The sequence below is a fragment of the Lotus japonicus genome, chromosome 5, assembly GCF_012489685.1.
Source record: "Lotus japonicus ecotype B-129 chromosome 5, LjGifu_v1.2".
Taxonomy (NCBI): Eukaryota; Viridiplantae; Streptophyta; class Magnoliopsida; order Fabales; family Fabaceae; genus Lotus; species Lotus japonicus.
Window position 1 is genome coordinate 43,768,142 of NC_080045.1, and position 21,270 is coordinate 43,789,411.

The 21,270-nt window shown below is 36.5% G+C and overlaps 2 protein-coding genes across 2 annotated transcripts; one reads left to right on the plus strand and one right to left on the minus strand.

Annotated features, from left to right (window-relative positions):
- The first annotated feature begins 2,386 nt into the window (after positions 1 to 2,386).
- Positions 2,387 to 4,814, plus strand: LOC130721131 (uncharacterized). Its single transcript, XM_057571870.1, has 3 exons — positions 2,387 to 2,543; positions 2,841 to 2,961; positions 4,127 to 4,814. Exons 2-3 carry the CDS (start codon positions 2,856 to 2,858, stop codon positions 4,513 to 4,515), a joined length of 495 nt encoding a protein of 164 aa, XP_057427853.1. The 5' UTR covers positions 2,387 to 2,543; positions 2,841 to 2,855; the 3' UTR covers positions 4,516 to 4,814.
- Positions 4,815 to 5,410: 596 nt separating this feature from the next.
- LOC130717516 (methylcrotonoyl-CoA carboxylase subunit alpha, mitochondrial) lies at positions 5,411 to 14,026 on the minus strand. Its single transcript, XM_057567762.1, has 16 exons — positions 13,437 to 14,026; positions 13,207 to 13,328; positions 12,617 to 12,764; positions 11,943 to 12,080; positions 11,669 to 11,764; positions 11,528 to 11,587; positions 11,115 to 11,207; positions 10,926 to 11,037; positions 10,185 to 10,286; positions 9,905 to 10,041; positions 7,385 to 7,619; positions 7,137 to 7,303; positions 6,920 to 7,036; positions 6,552 to 6,794; positions 6,355 to 6,450; positions 5,411 to 5,857 (listed from the first exon to the last, which is right to left on the minus strand). Exons 1-16 carry the CDS (start codon positions 13,767 to 13,769, stop codon positions 5,849 to 5,851), a joined length of 2,208 nt encoding a protein of 735 aa, XP_057423745.1. The 5' UTR covers positions 13,770 to 14,026; the 3' UTR covers positions 5,411 to 5,848.
- Positions 14,027 to 21,270: the final 7,244 nt, after the last annotated feature.

The window sequence follows — 21,270 nt, forward strand, 5'->3', positions numbered from 1 at the left end:
AAGAGTCAAATCTTATTCAAACACTTTTTTAAGTATATGTGATGTGATATGAAAAAATGTGAGAGATAGGAAGAAAACGCAAGTTAATGTAAAATGGAAGAGAAAGTAGTGGGTGAACAATTATTGTTGGTAAATACTTTTTAAGTTGTATTGTTTAATTTGGTAATTTTTTTTTACATTACTTAAAAAAATGTACCAATATTTTGTGCTAATTTTATTGAGAATTCAGTTCAATTCATAATAGATTTGATTTTTATATCACACATATAGACTCAATTGGTAAAGAACGATCACTAGTCCTAGAGGACGGTTGTGTATTCGATTTCCCCCGACAAAATGAGGATGGTGTTGTTAGACGATTTGCAAGAGCCCCTAGTCCTTGAGGTATGTCCTGATCCATAATGATGATTGAAGTCGAACACTCCTAAACCTTATCTTTTACATTGAAAAAAAAAAGTGTCGAAATAAAAATGCTAAAAAAGTGGTGTAAAATTACACCACTCTAAAAGTCGTGCATATTAGGGGTCACCATCTTGATGGATGGGTTCCCCTAATATGCATCACTTTTAAAGTGGTGCAATTTTACACCACTTACTTTGACCAGTTATAGCAGGTCAACACATTATTATTTTATTTTAAAAAGTATCATTAAAAATTTATTATATATTAAATTTGTTTAAAATAAGATTGTTGACCTGAGGCTGGGATCCTCTCTAGTGGATTTCTCTCAATTTTTCTAAAGTGGGCATCTGTGACGGTTTCGAACCGCCACAAAATGTTGCTAGCTGCCACAAATTCTGTCAATTTTTTGCGGCAGCATTTTTTGGCAGCTTTCAAAATTTTTTGGCGGTTCGAAACCGCCACAAATGTCAACTGGAGAAAAATTGAGAGAAATTTACTGGAGAGGATCTGAACTCGTTGACCTGTTATAGCAGGTTAAAAAAAGTGGTGTAAAATTCCAGCACTCTATAAGTGGTGCATAGTGCATATTAGGGGTCACCTATTTTGATTATGTATTTAATATAGGCTTAAAGGGTCCAAAGGCCCCTGAGATTACAAAGGGAATCAAATCCAGGACCTAGAAAAATTTTGCATCAAATTGGGTCCCTAGAATTTTTTTTTAATTCAATTAAGGCCAAAGTGTGCCAGAGCTCAATTTTGTCCTAGTCACCTTTACCACATGACTTTTTTATTTTTTTAATTAGAAAAATTAATTAAAATTATAATTATAATTCCAACTCATTTATTTAACAGAAAAAGTAAAATAAAAAATAAAATTAAATAAAAACCTAATCTAATCAGTCATAATCCCTAATTCATCATCTCACTCAATTCGTTCTGTGACTTTTGTCTCCCCCCCCCATAATTCATCATCTCCCTCAATTCATCTACACAAATTAAAAATTTATTTTTAATTTCCCCAATTCATCTAATTAGTGGTCCAAGTTCAACCAAATTTTAGTCAAAATCTTCCCCCTAAATCTCACCATACTTACACTGAACTATCACACCATCCATTCTACAGCAAAAATGATGAAAAAGCGCATGCAGAGCATCTCAACGCCATGGCTATGGCGACAGGGGGTTTTGGGTAAGGGGGTGGTGTGGATAAGGAGGTTTTCGAAGAAGAAGCTGAAGCTAAATGAATTTTCTCCATACCCACTTCATCTCTTTCTTCTTATGTTTGGTTTGTTGAGGGTGGGGTGGGTTTTTGTGTTCGGTGGTGGCTTTGTTGAAGGCTACCACCTCTTCTCCTTCCTCTTCTTCCAGATCCAGATTCAAATCCCTAATTTCGTGTTCAACCTGCGAGCTCTTCGGAATCAGCCTTGGGTTTGCTATTGTTCAACTTTAGAGTGGGTATCTGGGGTTTTTGGTGGATCTTTCTTCTGGGATTGTTCTCTTGCTTTCTAGGATCATTCATCATTTTTCTTCTGAAGTTGATTTGAAGATAAATGAGGATGAAGAGGAGGATAAATTTCTGAGTTTTCAATTTGGGGCAGAAGAGGGATGGGGATGAAGAGGGTTGAATTTAGGGCTGGAGGGGAATAAGATTATGTATTTGATATTATTAGATTAGGGATTTCATTTTGTTTAGTTTAGGTTAATGTTTAAATTATGGATTTTATTAAGTTTTTTTTTTTTTGCTTATACAACTGATTTGGAATTAAAATTTTAATTTTAATTAATTTTTCGAATTAAAAAAAATAAAAAAGCCACGTGGAAACGGTGACTAGGACAAAATTGAACCGTGACAACATTTAACCTTAATTGAATTAAAAAAAAAAATTTAGGAACTCAATTTGATGCAAAATTTTTCTAGGTCCTGGATTTAATTCCATTTGTAATTTGAGGGGATTTAGACCCTTTCAGCCTTTAATATATGATATATCCTGATAAATCCCTAAAAAGCTGTTGTCGGGTTTGTCACTGTGAGAATAGCACTGCAGAGTTCCGATTACGAAAACCAGCCACCAAGAACAACCGTGCCCAACCGGTGTCGCTGCTTTCTCTCTGTCACTCTTCCCTTTCTCGGCACCCTCTGTGTATGTTGCTTTCTTCTTTCTTTCAAAAAATGAATTTCCCAATTGTTACTGCACGCGCATGTTTCGTTCTCTGTTTCAGTACAGTTTCTTCTAAATTCATGGGTTTGTGTGTTTGATTGCAACCCCAGTTTCTGATAATTGATGACTTTTTTGTTAGTATCAGTTTATGTGCTCAGATTCAAGCTATTGTTCAATGTTTGAGCATGGAATTGGAATCTTTCACTGTGTGAATTACTGTTTGGTTGCAAACTAGCATTTTTGGTACTTGAACCCTTACAGTGGTTTATTTGTTAACAGGGTTTCCTTCATACCATGAAGAGGACAATGCCATGGGTTGATGAGTCAGGTGATGAATCATCATCATCTTCAGATTCAGACTCTGAGCATGATAGTGAAACTGGGGGGAAAAAGCCCCAAGGTATTTGATTTTGATGCACAACAGAACCCCTTTATTTTATGGATTTTATAACTATGCTGAAGTCAGGCTGAATGCAAAAGTTTAACATGTAGCATGTTTCTTTTATAACAGTAAACTCAATTAATTCATGAGTGATGGGTGCAACTAGTACTCTAGTCTAGGAGTGGCCTAGTATTTTGAATAATGAATGTGCATTGCTTTTTATTGTGATTATGTCATTATGCTTCCACATTTTGTGTTTTGTGCTGTGGGCCTAGATTATATCTTGTCTTGTTGTGACTTATGACAGTAGTTTCTTCATGCCTACTGCCTAGCTTGTGGACTGATGCTTATCCTAGCCATGAAACCTTGGTATTCACAGTTCCTTCAGGTGTTAATCTGCAACATTTTGGAACATATGGAGATGGGTAGATCAGGATTCATCTTAGGGTGGGAACATCATCCTTTAATAAAATCACTCTGATGAACCACTATTACGTATCTGTTTGGAATCACGTTATCCACCGCGTGGATGCGGATAAATACGCACGCCTAGCCGCATTGGACGCATACAAACATACTCTGATTATGTGACAATTACCTCTAGATAATTTCATGGTTGGAAACGCAGTATGTGGTAGAATAGAAGTTCTAGCTAAAGCAAAAATGTAATTGAGGGATAATAAATATGGAAGACAAGTTTCACAATTTGCTGTAGATTCAGTGTATGTTTAGGGTGCCATAAAACCTCTGCTAACATGAATTGCAATGATAAACTTATCATAGAAATGTTCAATTTATCATTGGAATTATGACTTCATAAAAGTCAAAGGAGGACTTTCCTTCAGTTTGCGTTCAACCAAACTGAACAACTATCCAAACACAGGCTCAGTTGTTCAGGATTAAACCCATCCCCAGTTTAATATAGTGCATAATAATTCATAATCTCTATACTTTTGCTGATAGACAGTCTCTTGGAGCATGTATTACTTAATGATAGCCTAAATTAGAGGAACAATTAACCATACTAATTATTATGCTTTTCAATTTCCTCTTCATAGGAATTCTGGTAAGAGTTTCTTTAGCATCTTGGATAGATATTGAATAGAAGAATATCACAATTTTAAACGTCCATTCAGAACATATTATACTGGCTTTACTGGTTTAATAAACTTCATGTCTGCAGGTAAATCTCAAAAGGAGAAAGGCGCTGTGATTGACTTTGATGCTCTAAAGCGATACGGGTATAAAGGTGGACCTTCGGTCCTAAAGGTACCTGCACCCAAAGAAGATGACAAGGATAAAGATTGGTCCTGGTCCACGGGAAAGGAAAAGCGTGTTGACAACAAGGGAATTGAAGAATCATATGAAGAGAGACAGAAAACAAGAGAGGCTCTTTCCCAAGGAGAGCAGCTGCAGACAGTTCTGACTAGGAGTGAAAAGAAGAATCTGTCATTCTCTCAGAAGGAAAAGAGGAAAAGAGAACTTGGCCAGGCAAGCAGGGGGAAAAATTACGTCGAAGAAGAGAAGAGGTTGTTGAGAGATAGTGGAGTCTATTCTGGTTTTGATGCTTGATAAGTCAGGCTAGAAGAATCCACTTCGTTTTGTGTAAAGATTCTACATCCTGTGTCGCTTTGTCGTACTGAAAAGATTTGGTTGTAGTCTTGGTTTATTGTGGCTTAAAACTTACAAGAGAATGTTGTGGATGATCTACTATAATCTCAAGTCATTTAAAATGTTGTAGGGGATGAAGTAGGAGGATATATCATTACTTCATTTGGTATCTTGAAAGTGTAAAAAACATCTAATTCGTGCTTCATAGGAGAATGAAGTAGAAGAATGTGTGGACTGTGGATGATCTACTATAATCTCAACTCAAGTCATTTAAAATCTCATGTTAATTGCTGATTTTGAAGGGAATGAATGTGTGAAAATGGTAAAAAGTATTCCCCTTAATTTATTAGGGTGAAACACAAATTTGATACAACAAATCCAATAATTTCCTTCCTCTGTTACTCTTTTTTTCTTATTTGGGAAAATGTATGTTAGTGTCATTCACACTTGAGCAATAAAAAAAACGTTACACAACTACACAAGGTATAACATGTAAGTTTTACTAAAGTTCACATCCATCGTTAATATTGAGCTATTTTCATTTTATCTGGTCCTGAACATACCGAATATGGGGTAGAAAGTTCAGAGAAATATCAAATGAAAAGTTAGAGACATTGAAATACGACATGGTTTTCACATAAATAGATATAAAATAAAATTTAACCTAAATTTTATAAAGTGAAGTTCAGTAAAAGGTACACTACTCCTAAGTCCTAACTCCTAACCATGAAAGTAAAAATTGAAAAGCATATCATATCATACCTCAAGGTTTAAAATTTTAGTGCCTTAGGTCTATCATACAAAATGAAGAACAGATACAGGAATTTATAAACCATAATAGAATATGAAGTAGGAGTAATTTAAGATAGAAAAATATCACTCAACCTTATAATATGAAGCAATTTCTGTTAATGACTGGAGGATCAAGTTTTTTTTTTTTCAAAAGTCAAATTTTATTCAAAAGAAGGCCTTGAGAACACCCTTCTCAATAAGGATACACATACATAAAGTACTTACAAAGCACCCAAATCAACCCAAAGTGGATCAACCCTATTACATCCTTTCTTTGCTAAGTAATCCGTTGTAGAGTTTGCTTCTCTGAATGTATGATCCACTGACTGGAGGATCAAGTTGCATTTTTGTAAAGTACATTTCATCCTTGACGATTTCAGTTACAAATATTGTTTCGTGAGTAACCATCTGAAAGCCCGAGGAGAAGCTCAGGTTGCTATACATTTAACCAAAAGTCCCCATCAGCAAACTACTGGCGAGTACAAGTAATCCATGTATGATTTTATTGATCCTGCCCAAACAAATTAACACTAGCATTAATAATCACCTAAGAAAGAAACTGGTATGGTCGGTACCTTCTGCATTTTTTATTCTGGATAAAATGAACAGCAAAGTTCAAACACACTATAACCTAAGTTGTTACAGAAACTTACTATCAGATTTAGAAAATTCAACGAATAAAATAACAAGAAAACGGTAGTTCATCAAATAAATATGACAGAAGAAGCATACTTTATGTACCAAGATCAGCATGTTTGAGTGTAGGTAAAATGAGTGTGTGGGAAAAAGTAAAGTAGTTGAACACTGTCCAGACATTGTCATAATTTAAGTGCATTTGATTCTCAGTATTAAATGGCATACCCACAAAAAGAAGTACACATAAAAATAAAAATAAAAATAAAGAGAAAACATATATTGATACGCTCAGAAACATAAGAGTCGCAATGACATTGCTAGTATGACCAGGCCATGGCCAATGTGAAGAGTTAGCAAAGGCAATTAACTAACCTTTACATTGAAAAGAGCACTACCATCAGAAACCTGTTCACCCACTTTAACTTGAAGCCCATGCACAAAGCCAGAAGATGGTGCCTTTACAATATGCTAGAAAAAGTGCAGAACATTGTCGGTTATAACTTGCTGAATAGATAAACAAAGACAAGAAACAGAGAAGTTTCCAGCATTTATAGAGCAATTATACAAACCTCCATCTTCATTGCTTCTAATACTAACACAGGTTGTCCCACCTCTACTCTTGCCTCATTCTTTGTGAGAACCTTAACCACCAAGCCTGCCATGGGTGCCACAACAGTCCCATGAGGGTGGGCTGATGTTTCGAATTTTGGTTTATGTTGGGATTCTTCATCCTCAGACAACTCGAGGCCTAGTTTCTCTCTGAAATAATGATGATTGGACCCTTGCCAAATATGAATGTGCCTTACTTGGTCCTGGATCCCAACACAACCATATTAGCTTTATTAAAAATTATATTTGACAATCAAGATAGCAAACTGTTTTTACCAAATCAATCAACACACTCCAAATAATCATCCATGTAGACGAAGAGATTTACCTTTGAATAAATAGCTAGACTAACATCGTTGATTACACCATCAGCTTCAACTCTAAAATGGTGATCTTTTACGTATGTTGCTTTAACTTCTAAAACTGAAGCTCCATTTTCTTCTGTCTGGAAGTATATAGTAACATCTTGAGTCAACTTTTAAGAGAATTTCTGGCATAATAAAATAAAATAAAAATCACTATTTCATGTTATACTCAGATGTTACCTCAATCAGGTATCTCCCATCAGGCTGATAAGTGATGGTAAGCTTCAAGGTCTTTGAGCTACCACTATCATATTCATTATCCCACTCAAGTTCCACTCTGCGCTTAGCTTGATGGTGGACTCTAAACGGTGGAGAACCATACCATATAGGATTTAAGCTGCTGCCACCTGAACATACTGACAGATGTAAATACCAAGGACATTTAAAAAAACAACTCAGAACATTAGACAGAAATAATGGGACAATACCAGGGGCGCTTCTTGCAAAAATGAAATGCTCTTTCTCAATGAGACATGCAGCCACAAGGGATGCACTAAGTCTAGCAGCATCGTATGCTTCTTTGGCAGACACTGAATTGTTAGCATCAACAAAGAGGTCTTCTCTATAATTATCAATAAAATGAGTCTCCACATTGCCATTTTCAAATGCCCAGTGATTAGCAAGCTTTAGAAGAAAGTAGACATTGGTTGGTAGACCTGCAACCTGTTGAAAATGATATTGACAATTCACACATGGAGCAAGATTTTTAAATGATGGAATACAGCTTCAAATAATATTCGATTTATAATAACGTGAATCTCTTCTTTTATTCAGAGGGGCTTGAAATGCCTTATTTTATTAGGCGGACACAAACTATTATCTGTTGAATTTCTTGTCAAGGTTATACTTGAATTTGATAAAATAATACTTGTATTTCATTGATTAATACTTGACCGAAAACTACAATATATATAGACTAACAAAGAGATAAAAAGAAATTAAATCTATCTAAACCTATCTCTATTTAAATAGATATCATCTCTCTTTAAATAGATACTAATCTAAGATATACTAATCTAAGATAGAGAAACAAATCTAAACTATATCTCAATGAGACAAGACTAATTATAAACTAAATCTTAATAGATATTCAACACTCCCCCTCAAGCTAAAGCTTACTTAGCTTTAAGCTTGTAACAAATCAAACCCAAAAAGAAAATTATCTTAATAGATATCCCTTAACAATGACGGTCTTGGCGAATCTCTGAATTAAATAACTTTTTAAACTTCTAGTAAATCCATGGCGGCAAAAGACAACTTCTCATACTTCAAATTGAATAATCTTTCGAACTTCTGCAAAATTCACGGGCAGGCAAGAGATAACTTCTCATACTTGATCTGGCTGAAATTGATGCAAGACAAAAACCAATTCTTCTGAAGTGTCGTAGGGTAGCTGAGCCAGCAAATAAGGGCGAAAAACCAGCAACAATACGCCAGAAAACAAAGGCTGAAGCAACAACTCCCCAACAACAACCACACAGAAATAAAACACACTTGAGGTCGATCGATTGATGGCTTCTAAGACAAACAATGGTGTCAACTTTGACACAGACAACTCTCAAACATTAGAGAGTGGGCCAGCGCAACCCGCAGCTGAAGCCCTAAAACCAGAAAACCAAACAACTAGAAAACCAAACAATCGAGACAAAACAAACGAAGGTGACATTGTCACCTTTAAAACCAAATTGCATAAAATCAGCCAAGATCAATATAATAAGAGCATCTCGAACAATGAGACGCAAACAACAACTCAAGTCTCAAAAACCAATGCGGATCTGAGCGTCAAAACAGAGTTAAAACTCTAAACCAAACCAAACCAAACTAAACCAAACCAAACCAAACCAAACCAAACCAAACCAAACCAAACTTGGCCAACAATGAGAGATGGCACAACACACGTCAAAACAGAGGATCCTTAAAACCAAACCTGGCTGATACACAAAGAGGACCAGCGAGAACAAAGCAGCGGAGAGAGCGGCGCAACCTGGCTGATATACAAAGAGAACCAGCGAGAACAAAGCAGCGGAGATAGAGGCGCGTGGACTTCACACGCAGAGAGATGGGAGGCGCATGGCTTGGAATCCGGCGGCGGTGGCTGACGGTAGTCTCTAAGATATTTAACAATATCTAACACTTTCCCCCCTCAAGCTAGATCATATATATCATATGCATAGCTTGTAACAAATATTATTAACTCGAGAAGCCGCTGCTGCCGGAGAGAGAAATTCACACAACACTTACCCTCAAGCTAGATAGGCTCTGATACCATATTAGAAATTGGGAGGCCTATACTCAACCACAAAAGCTAGCTCAAGAGTTGAGGTTTGCACAACCCTTATAAAGGCTATCTATGCTCTATCTCTAGCCAATGTGGGACTTCTAACACACCCCCTCACGTCCAGGACTGAACAACCTGGAACGTGGGATCAACAACAACGGGTGGCCCAAATATGGGAGGTCTCCACACAACAAATGGATCTAGGATAGGCTCTGATACCAACTTGAATTTGATAAAATAATACTTGTATTTCATTGATTAATACTTGACCGAAAACTACAATATATATAGACTAACAAAGAGATAAAAAGAAATTAAATCTATCTAAACCTATCTCTATTTAAATAGATATCATCTCTCTTTAAATAGATACTAATCTAAGATATACTAATCTAAGATAGAGAAACAAATCTAAACTATATCTCAATGAGACAAGACTAATTATAAACTAAATCTTAATAGATATTCAACAGTTATAAAGAATTAACACATTCCTGTTTCTAATGTTTTCCTGCCTTCGATATGGTGTTACTTTTGTGTCTTGTTGGAAATGGAATAATTCATGATTTACAAAAAAAAATGATAAAGTAATAATTATCATATAAATGGTATAGAACATATGCTGAGTATAAGATAACGGATGTCTAAAGGCACGAAAGAAAATTTATACCTGAAACTTTGACAAACTATCCTTCAGTTTGACCAAAGCAGCAGCACGATTTTCTCCCCACACCACAAGCTTAGCTATCATTGGATCATAGTGCATGCTAACAGTGTCTCCTTCTTTAACTCCAGTCTCCACCCTAACTGCCAAATTAGCAGATTTGCAGTAGGTAAAAATGAAAGCCACAAATATATCTTGAAGTTTCATGCTCTTCCAACCACAGAAAGTATGGTAAATTTTCAGATCCACCATAAATAAGTTACTAGGTAAATTTTGCATCACTGACCACCAGATGAGACTGGAACATGATAATGGTGTAGAACTCCAGTTGCTGGAAGAAAACCTTTAGGAACATTTTCCGCATAGATACGAGCTTCAAAAGCATGACCTGCTACCCAACGATGTATTATTATATACAAAAGCTTCAAGTTTCGGTATAATCAATGGAACTTCACACATATTCTCACAGTAGTACAATAAATAATTGACAAAGCTCAAAATCATTAACTAATGGCTTGTAACAATTTTCTATATGTTCTTTATTTTATTTTTTAAAAAATCAGTTTGTTTTCCCTCATTATTAAGTAAAATTTAGAGGATGTCACTGAGATTACCTTCTCAAGCAATTAACCATAATAGAAGGAAGAGTTTTTCTTATTGCAGAGAGTGCAACAGAATTTAGGCCTAGATATTGCTATGTGGCTTCCAATCACCTCAGTTTACAGAAAATAAATAAATATGAATAAAAAATCATATTTTTAAACATGAAGGTACCAGTCACAGAGAAAACTAAGTTTTTAAACCGATGTTTTCTATTGTGTCTCAAGAAAAAGTAACCAAGTGCAGAAGTATATATTGTAGTTAACTACAGACCTGTCAGGAACCATCAACTTTAATCCACCAAGGACTGTTCAAGTTTAATATCAAATTAAGCACATCTAACCTCAAAATACATCCCTACCCACACTCAAAAAATGGAGGGGAATGAAACTATTAAACCCCAAATAAAAAGGAAAAACAGAATCACCTGATATGGGTACTTGTGATTGACTCAATGGAAGAGCTTCTCCATTGGCAACATGGATTTGCCATTCAACAAGATCTTGACCAACAATCATCTCTGTGACAGGATGCTCAACCTATTAACAAGCCCCATGTCATCCTTTTGTGGGCCTTAATTCTAGGACAATACAACAGTAAAAATTAATCCAAGCACCTGAAGACGGGTATTCATCTCCATAAAGTAAAACTGGTCAGAGACCGTATCAACTATAAACTCCACAGTCCCAGCACTGTAATAGTTAACTGCCTTCAGCCATAAAAAAGAAACATGAAACAAATGGATGGTATTGATTAGAATGGAAAATATGGGATGAATAAAAGGAAAAGAAAAAAGGAAACAGCTCCTTATTTCTCAAATATTTTTAGAAGACAGTTATATTTCACAAATTTAGATTGTCCAAGAAACCTATCAACTATCAAGTGATCCAAGTAAGTGGGTAAGAGAGACACAAAAATATATATTTTAAGGTTTTCGTCCTTAGGAAGTCAAAGAACTGATATTCAAATACTTCAATTACAAGTGGCTGAGAGAGCATAGTTTAGCTTTCCGAAATGTAAGGGCTTCACCTTTGCTGCAGAAACAGCAGCTTGACCCAAGTGTGCACGAAACTCAGTAGAAATGCTTGGCTGCAAATTTATCATTATAAGTTTACTGTATACCAGAACAATAAAAATAATAATATTACAGACATGGAATGTGAGCCTTACAGCTGGAGCTTCTTCAATTATTTTTTGGTGCCTCCTCTGCACACTGCAATCTCTCTCATACAAATGCAGAACATTCCCATTCTTGTCTCCAAATATCTACAATGTCAAAACAGAGAAGAATCTGTAATAAACTCAAGTCAAAGGTAAATAGACATATTTTATCGATGCCTTATTATATGTTCAAGTATAATTTGAAGAACTGAACACAAAATATGAGACAATTTTTATTTTTTCAAAAGTAACATGAACAGGGAGATAAAATCAACATTAGTACTTGGACTTCTATGTGCCTTGGACGGGTAATATACTTCTCCAGCAAAATCGTGTTGACGCCAAAAGAAGCTGCTGCCTCACGTTGTGCTGCCAGGAACGATTCAGCAAATTCATCTGGAGAGTGCACAATCCTCATACCCTACAATAGTCACATAGTCCAAATTTCAACCTTATGAAACTTTAATCTCATGAGCAGTAAATATTCTCTTAACAAATCTCTTTCTCATATTTTTTTCACCATAAAAAGAAACCTGCAATTCTTAGAATAGATTTTCAACTCTGAAACATGTAGAAACCTAAAAGAGTAATCACACATTACAATAATATTACGAATTATGTTATCACCTCTTAAAGAAAACAAGGTGAGTAAAGTATGAAAGTACGGCATGAAATCAGCAATTCAAGACCATCACAATCAATTTGAGATGAGAACCATAGAACATGGAAAAAAGCAATATTCAGTCCAACTTGTTGGAGAAAGGAAACTAAATGGTAAAGGGAACATATATTTAAAAAATGTCTAAAATGCATTCACTATTAATAATCATCTAGAACAGAGAATGAATTGACTAGAAATTAGAAAATAAACAAAAGCAGTACATCACTGCATCAAGGGATCAGGAAATGGTAATAACTGGAAGGAGAATAAGCATAAAAGGTACCAAGCACGAGCACCTTTCCTCCACCTCCATGAGTTGGCTTTATGAGGACCGGATAACCAATTTTATCAGCTTCCAACTTCATCTTCTCAATATCTTGTTCATCGCCATGATATCCAGGCACGAGCGGCACCCCTGCAGCCCCCATTATCCTCTTCGATGCACTAATGATTTTAGGGAAAAAAAAACTTTGATCAGCTGAAGATGATTCACAAAATATCTCAAACATTACTTTTCCAAGTTAAAAAACAAACTCAAAATAGTTGAACCGGCATGTTTTGATTTAATTACAAGATTGCGTTTGAAGGAGCTTATTTGAGTTTATCTCATAACATAAACACTTGTAACTTGTGAGTATTTTGATAAGCTTATAAAAATAGGTTATGACCTACCTACCTACAAGTTTATATGAGCTTATTTTCATAAATTTTGCCGGTTAGCTTATAAGTAAGTGTTTATCTCAATCTATAGACTACTTTGAGCTCATTCAACTTCATAAATAAGCTTATAGGATAAATGCCTATTACTCTAACTCTAAGTACTTAACTAAGCTGCTTAAAGGCACAACACAATGATAATGATAATGATACTGGTGCTGGTAGGTACCTCTTGTCACCCATATCTCTGATGGCAGATGCCGGAGGCCCTATGAAAGTGAGACCCTTGTCTTCACAGAGTTGAGCAAAATCAGCACTTTCAGACAGGAACCCATATCCAGGGTGAATAGCCTAATCACACAAAACATGTTCATCCTTCAACTATCACCATCAAGTCAAGTGACTGAAAATGGAAAGCAAGTGAAAACTGAAGTGAAGGGAGAGTTTGATTGATGATACCTGGGCACCGGAGCGCAGAGCAGCATCAACAATGGAGGATGCATTGAGGTAACTCAGGCGAGGAGGAGGAGGTCCGATTCGAAAGGCCTCGTCGGAGGAGGCGACGTGGAGTGAGTCCTTGTCGGCGTCGCTGTAAACGGCGACGGTGCGAATCCCTAACCTCTTGGCGGTTCTGGCGATCCTGCAAGCGATTTCACCTCTGTTAGCTATCAGAATCTTGTCTATACGCTGTTGTGCGTTCTTCTCCGAGAAGGGTCGTGCATACACGCGCCGGTGAAGGAGCGTGGTGGTGGTTTTGGTGAGTTCTCTGCGGAAGAGAATGGAGGAAGCCATGGTTTGGTGTGTGACTGAGTGAGTCGTGGTGGAATGAGACGGAATTCATTCATATATGGAGACAACGTGCGAGTGAGGGAGTGACAGGACAAGAGTGTTTTGATGATGGACGCAACGTTGTTGAGGGTAGATTTGTACAATTGGGATCATGGAAATGATAAGCATGCCAAGCTGTACTGAAATATTGTAATAGTGAGTGGGGGGATATGGATAAATCAGACTTCTGCTCAGCCTTGGTCTTGCTTAGTAAGCAATAAGCATACACTTTCCGGATCCATATTTGCTCAATTAGTTGGTGAGGATAAAACATTTTATGTTTGATTCTTGTTGCTGATGTGAGCAGTGTATTGGTGTGCAATCTACAATTTGTAGTAACTAACATGTGGTTTCAAAGGCATGCTGGCCATGGTGATGATTAAGCTGAATTTACCCAACTTTTATTTGTCGGCATTCAATGGATGATTTTATAAGAAAATTTTCTCAATGTCCTTGTTACATGTGCCCACTAGGGTGGGGAATTAACATTTTGGTCCACCGGTGGACCAGGGGGCATATTAGACATTTTCCCATTTTCTTCTCCATTCCCCTCTCCCCTCCCTACCTGCTCCCAAATTACCATTGATTTTCCATCTTCTACTACAATGGTTCCCCACCGACCACCGACCTCCGGCCTCCTCATCACCACCAACTACCGCCACGACCCTCTTATCCCCCACCCCACAACCCCACCCTAATTTCCTTTCCACCCTCCCCCCCCCCTTCTCCACCATTCCCAGAACCCAGCAAATGCCCCAACCAACAATTTTCCCTTTCCATATGAGCTCTCTTCTCCCACACCCACATATAGATCAAAAAGATCAAAACTTTGCAACCCATTTTTCCACTTTCTAGCTTTTTTGACTGTTGGAAATTTCTTATTTTTCATATCTGGCAGGTAAGATACATGGTGTTTTGTCCTTCCTTGTGGTTGCTTGTGTGCCTATTTCCCTTTGCGCATGGACAGGTCAAGCTTGTAAGACCTGGATTTTTAGAACAAGTTAATTTCCGACTCACGCGTAGAATCAGTGTAAGCGTGACAGGAGTTTGCTGTTTGAGAAAGATTAATGAAGAAGAAAGTTCAGGAATTGCTTGAGGAATATTGCGTAGTTGCTTTCGGAGTTAGTGCGAGTCGTCTGCACACCTGCTTTACGGCGAGCGTGTCCAGAATAGGCTATTTCGCTTTTAGAGCTACGTTTTAAGTGAGATTTCGAATCCTTGGAAAATTTAAAGATTCTCTTTATTTTTCCTTCGACCAGCGTTTCATTTCGGAACTCTGGACTGTACGCACGATAGTATTCACTTTCTGGAAGTCTGGCGACGCTAATTTCTTTGCTTCGAAACCCTATTTTCGAGCAATGGATGAAGACTTTTTCTATTCGGGACTTCTAACGAGGTTTCCGTCCGCGTTGCCATATTTGTTTCGACATTTCCAATCTTTCTTCAGTAGGAAGTTTTGTCGTTTGAGCATCACAGCAAAAAGTAGTTTTTCGGGACAGATTAACTTACACCGCTTTTGGGATTTTAGATATCGTTTTTCCCAAATCTTAGATATTTGTTTTGAGTTCTGGAATTCTGACGCCAGAATCTCTCTTAGAATTCCTTGGTGAACGTGCTGCAAAAATCGGAATCGCGAAATTTTCATTTTCCCGCGATTTCACCCACCTATAAATAGGTGAAAAAGCAAAATATCTTCATTTTCTTTCTATTTGGGCCGCGGTTTGAGGAGAGCAAGGGGGAGAATTTTTTTCGCCGAAACTCGACCGATCTTCGTGCAGTTCGTCCCTACTTCTAGGTATTGAGGTAACTAGCATGAATCCTACCTCTGTTTACTGTTTCTGTTGCGTTTCTGAAGTCGTTTTTGTGCTCACAGTTTTGAGTTTTTTCTAAAAATGTCCGATTTCCTTGATTTCTTGGTTGGGTTATGTTCCTTACGTTCCCATGAGCCTAAAACCTCTGTTAGTAATCGCCGATTGCGATTCAGTTGTCCAGGATCTGAAAAACTGTTTCAAAACCTTTTTGTCTCACATTTCGAAACTTTATTGTCGAAAAGTCATAATCTGACTTCGTGCCTTTAGGAATTGTTGTCACGGATGTCGTTAGGATCATTGCTGTCAAATTTGTTTTCAGAACTGATAACTTTGAAGTTTTGAGCCTTTATTTTGGACCAAAATGCCCCTGGATAGTCGTATTACGACCCGATTGTCCGAAAATTGTTCCGACAGTTTCTTTGCCTTAGTTTTACCCTAAAACTACCTTGTGAATTGATTTGGTCGAAGAAAAAGAGCCGAAGCCCTTTTTCCTTTGTGGCCGTGACCTTGTAGTGTTGGGGAGGGAGTTTTCGTTTTCGAAAACTTGTCTTTTCGTACCCGATTGTCGTATTCTGAAGCTTTAATGCTTTGTCTATCGTTTATGTGTTGTTTTGTGATCGAACTAATCGATATTGTTTGGATTCTGCTTTGTTTTCTCCGAGGTTCAGTTGAAGGAACTTTGGAAGGTTCAGAGCACTTGAGTGAAGGAGCTTGTGATTTCGAAGCTGGATCAGCTCGAGGTTAGGGCAACTTACTATATTTAGCTATGATTGCATGATAGGCGTCGATAAATTCGACTTATGCTTTATCTGATGTTGTTTATGATGATGAGTTGTTGTTATGATGTTTTCCATAACTTGTGATGTTGTGCTTTTGTTGGATTGAGCGTTTTGACGCAACTTCGGAGTGGAGATTCATTGATCTGGTGATCTTTGATATTTTGGGTTGGATGAACAACCCTGGGCAAGTTCAAACGAGGGGTTTGAGACTTAGCCATTTGTGGGTATTCGTTGGTTTTCTTAGACTTTCCCCGGGAAGCTTCTTATGGGTGGTTAGAGTCTTTTGAGTTGGTTGTTACTGTAATAGCTCTGATTCGTTTTGCTTTTGGGGATAGGGTAGGTTTCCGACGCATGACTTTTTGTGTGGTTCTCTTAGTGAGGGATCACAGTGAGTCAGTCGGACCATAGGGGTCTTTGCTTAGGCCATTTTGAGACCGACTTTCTCCTAGTGGTTTGTAATTATAATTTTCTCACTCACACATCTGGATCTGTAACTATTTGCCTACGGGCACACTACTTTGGAGTCACTGCGAGTGCGCGTGACGGGAGAGTGCAGCTGAGGCTGTACATGTTTATATATTTGTATATTGGTTAGTTAGTGTTGGGGTTATGTCTTTATTTCTTTATTGCTTGATTTAAAAGGAATCAAACGAAAAAAAAAATTACCTGTTTTCCGCGTGAAGTTTATTTTTGGTTACTAAAGTGACACCTGGAAATCGGGGTGTTACAAAGCTCTTAGATTCATTTTTCTTGGCTAGGTAGTTTAGTTGCAGTGGCTGATTGTTGACCTCTATTTTTGGTTTTGCCTTCTCTTAGTGTAAGCACGGACACCTCTTACATATGGAGTGTCCCGATGTCGGACACCGACACGACACCGACACCCGTATGACACTTACATGACACGTGTCAAACACTTCTTTGCGGTATCGGATTAAAAAATATATTTTTTTACGGCTCGAACACTTGAGCTGACACCTCTTCTTAGCTGGACACCTCTAGGACACTTGTATTTTTAAAAAAAACATATAAGTTTTAAAAGTGAAGCATGAAAGAAATTAATAATTTATCACTTGAAGAACCATAGTCAAAGACATTTTCAATGATAACAATTAATAAGGGAGTGAAATTAATGGATAGATTAACTATTTTCGTAGACAAGTTATCATTTCTTACAAAGAAAATATCAAAGCAATTCCATCAAGGCAAGTACTAAAAGGATACGTCGATTCATTATATTTAATATTAACCAAATATACAACTGCATGTACTAATGAATGTTTTAGATATCGGCTTGGTGATCAACTCGGTCAGGATGATGGGTCAATTAGTCTCTGATTGAACCACTGAACTTGATTCGGTTTATACTAAAAAAATGTAAAGTTTATAATACAACGAACAATATTTTATTGAAATATCAAATGTATAACGAAATATGTACTCTCCTTTTAATCTAAAAGCAAAATGGTGTGGTGGAAAGACATTAACTATTTTGCTTCCGGGTTGTGAGTTCAACTATTTGACCAAGCAATTATTTTAACTCTCAGTTGAACATCATTTGACAACAAAATAGCTTTGACTGTGAATTTATTTTAGTTAACCTCGATATTTGAAATCTAACTTCCCGAAGTTACCAAGTCTATGACGTCACATCTGGTTCAACTATAAAACCAATCCAACAAGAGACTCAGACCGTCCAGAGTACCAAACCATGGTCAGACCGATTGGTTCGAGCTGAGTTTTAATACACTAGTACTAATAACATTATAAATACTGCTTCAACATTTTCCTTATAACCCTAGATTTTCATTCTCAATACTCAACGGCGGCGGAGAAAGGTGCTTTTAGACTGAATTTTGATTCTTCTCACGATTGATCTCTTGAGATTTTCAATTTCACTTATCAAACTAATTACAATTAACTTTTGTAATTCTTGGGTGGATTTTGTTTAGGGTTTGAAGAGCTTTACTTGAAAATGAGTAGCAACGACAATGCTGAAAGCTCTAACCTTGGAGGTAAATTATACTTAAGTCATTAATATATGATAATCATGTTCGATTTAGACGATTTTAATCGATTCAGATGTTAATTGTGGATGGCCATTCTTTTTTCTTACATTTTTATTTTTTTGATATATGGATCTTGTGCATGATTATGAATATGTTTGGAAGGCAAAATATCTCATTTTTCCGTATTTATTTTCACTTAAGAGGAAGATGAAGCGGAGTAGATCTACTTAAATCTAGATCGAAAGAATAACGACGATTTTGTAGATGAAACCACTACTTTATTAAAGATATTATCGTAGCACAATGTTCATTTAAAACATTCATAAAAGTAATGTAATAAATTAGATAGAGTCAATTGATTTAATGGTAATCATCTTGGTCGACATGGACCACTTTCACATAGGTGATTTTTTAAAAAATAATATTGGTGGGGTGAGCAAGAATTTGTGGCCCACTCGAACCCACACAAACTGTCGTTTTAAAATGGTTGTCGGGCAGATTATATCGGGTACACAAATTTTTCCGGTGAGTAAAATGAGTTAGACATGGAATACTTGAGGAGGGTTCGGATTTCAAATGATACTTCTGAAATGAGTCTGTATTAGTTTTTTCCTCTCATCTACATATTTTTTTCTCTCATCTACCACCTTTTTACTCTCTCAAGTTGACAATTAAATGCGTCTAGCTCTAGCCCAATATGGACTGACCCCCCTGAACAAGCCACCTGAAAAAAACATTCACGGTTGGGAATAGGCCAATATTAGTCAAGGACAGTTTTGGTCAGTTGGGCTAAAATTTGCCCAAAACCAACTGAACCTGCCCACTGCCATAGTGGGCTGGATCAAGGGGGCACTTCGAAAGTTGAGACAATATGATCACATTACTGTATTCTATTTTTATTATAGGAGGGTTTGAGTTGATTGATGAGGTAAGAGGTGAGTAAGAATCTGTTCGAAGGTTTCAAGATGTGCTAGGAAGGTGCGCATGTATAACTATTGCAGTTAGCAAATAACACACTATTTATTGGAGAAACGTTTGTTTAGAAACTTTCTAGGCATTCTCAAGTGTTTTGAACTCATATTTGGACTGGAAATGATTTTTTTTTAAATGTAAACTGACCTTTAGTGGAGAGAAGAGATATTTAGAAATTTTTAACTTTACTTGATTGTAGATTGATGAATATCTCATTTGTGTATTTGGGAACTGTAGTGGGTGCTAATCCAAGAAAGGAGGAAATGTGTAATCCTGTGATACAAAAGATAAGGAGGAAACTATCCTATTGGAAGAAGAAATAAATCTTTTTGTGGCCGTATTTGTCCTATAGGAAGTGTTACATAATCTATTAAAACTGAACCTTGAATCTGAAGTATTTCTTACTTGTCTAGGTATCTTGACCAGAGCGGTGCAATAGAGCTTCTATTGAAGCAAGCTCTGATACCATAATAGAAAATAAAGAAAAATTAGAAGTTGTTGACATACAACTTAAGAATTTAGAGGAGAAAAATGTATACTCTATATCTCTCAGTTCAGTGATACATTAGCATATCTTATATAGAGTCTATATGTACATGTGATAATAAAATACAAGTAACCGTACATAAATCTAACTAATTAATTGTGCCAGCTCACATGCAATTGTTTAGCTAGATTTCTAACTATTAATCACTTTTATCTCAATGAAATTGCATTGATTGATATAGAGATCACAATATTAGATTTCAAATTGTTTGATGCATATATATATATATATATTCGCACTATGTAAACTTCATTCTACTTACTTTTGAAATTTATTTCCTTTACTTTTAAAGGTGGTGAGTCTTTGACTAAAGTTGTCAATGACAATTCTCCAATTAAAGTTGGAGACATTGAAGCAACCACACTCAATGAGACTGAAAGTAAAAAGGTGGCAAGACGAGGACGCAAACCTGTAAGTTCCTCATTCTTTTGATACAAGCTAATTATGTTGATTATTATACATTCACATTTTCACCTTTTGTAATTTAAGGTCCTGTAATTATATACAATGGTCTTATATTTTAGAGGTGCTTTATTTTCAAAGGTTAGAGCAAACGTAAGAAATAGTGCAATTTCACTTCGCTATGTCTGCAAGGAGAGAAACAGAGCTAGAATTCTTAGAAAGGTTATTGCCTACTGCTTGGAAAGAAAATTCTACAGAGTATGTGTTCTTTACTTTATGCAACTGATTAATTATTGTGTATACTCCAATTAATATGTATGTTCCTTTGTATTTTATATTTTCCATAGGTTAGTTAAGATCACTTTTTGAAAAATGGCTAGCAATATTCTCTTTAGCACTCCATTTCCAAAATTTTACCATTGATTACTTGAAATTCATATGTGATTCACTGAAAAATAGTATCACTTCAAATTTAATGGGTCTCACATAAATTTCAACCAATTAACAAGTGAGTGTTGAAAAGAAAGTGAGACAAGATAGTACTTCTCTTCACCCTTTAGTCTTGATGCATGAATTGTAATTCTTTATAAGGAGAAATTCTCTGGTAGACGCTATTAAAAATTGTTCCATCCATGAACGATGTTTTTACTAGTAACATGTAGTATATGTTAAGTTAGAAGTGTCTCACATTGCCTAGTGTTTTGACATAAATAGCCTTTATAAGGGTAGAGCAACCCCCAACTCTTGAGCTACCTTTTGGGTTGAGTTAGGCCTCCCTAGTTCTAATATGGTATCATACCATTTCTGAGATCCATTTGTTTGTTGTGGAGACCTCCCATATTTGGGTCATCCATTGTTGTTTATTACACGGTCTAGATGTCCAGCCCTGGGCATGAAGGGGTGTGTTAGAAATCTCACATTGACTAGAGATATGACATAGATAGCTTT

Excerpts from the sequence above, each read along its gene's own strand:
- LOC130721131 (XM_057571870.1), top strand. The coding sequence starts at position 2,856 with ATGAAGAGGACAATGCCATGGGTTGATGAGTCAGGTGATGAATCATCA. Across the intron at positions 2,962-4,126 it reads TGGGGGGAAAAAGCCCCAAG|GTAAATCTCAAAAGGAGAAA; the intron begins GTATTTGATTTT and ends TCATGTCTGCAG.
- LOC130717516 (XM_057567762.1), bottom strand. The coding sequence starts at position 13,769 with ATGGCTTCCTCCATTCTCTTCCGCAGAGAACTCACCAAAACCACCACC. Across the intron at positions 11,038-11,114 it reads AGATGAATACCCGTCTTCAG|GTTGAGCATCCTGTCACAGA; the intron begins GTGCTTGGATTA and ends GCTTGTTAATAG. Across the intron at positions 6,451-6,551 it reads TAGAAGCAATGAAGATGGAG|CATATTGTAAAGGCACCATC; the intron begins GTTTGTATAATT and ends CACTTTTTCTAG.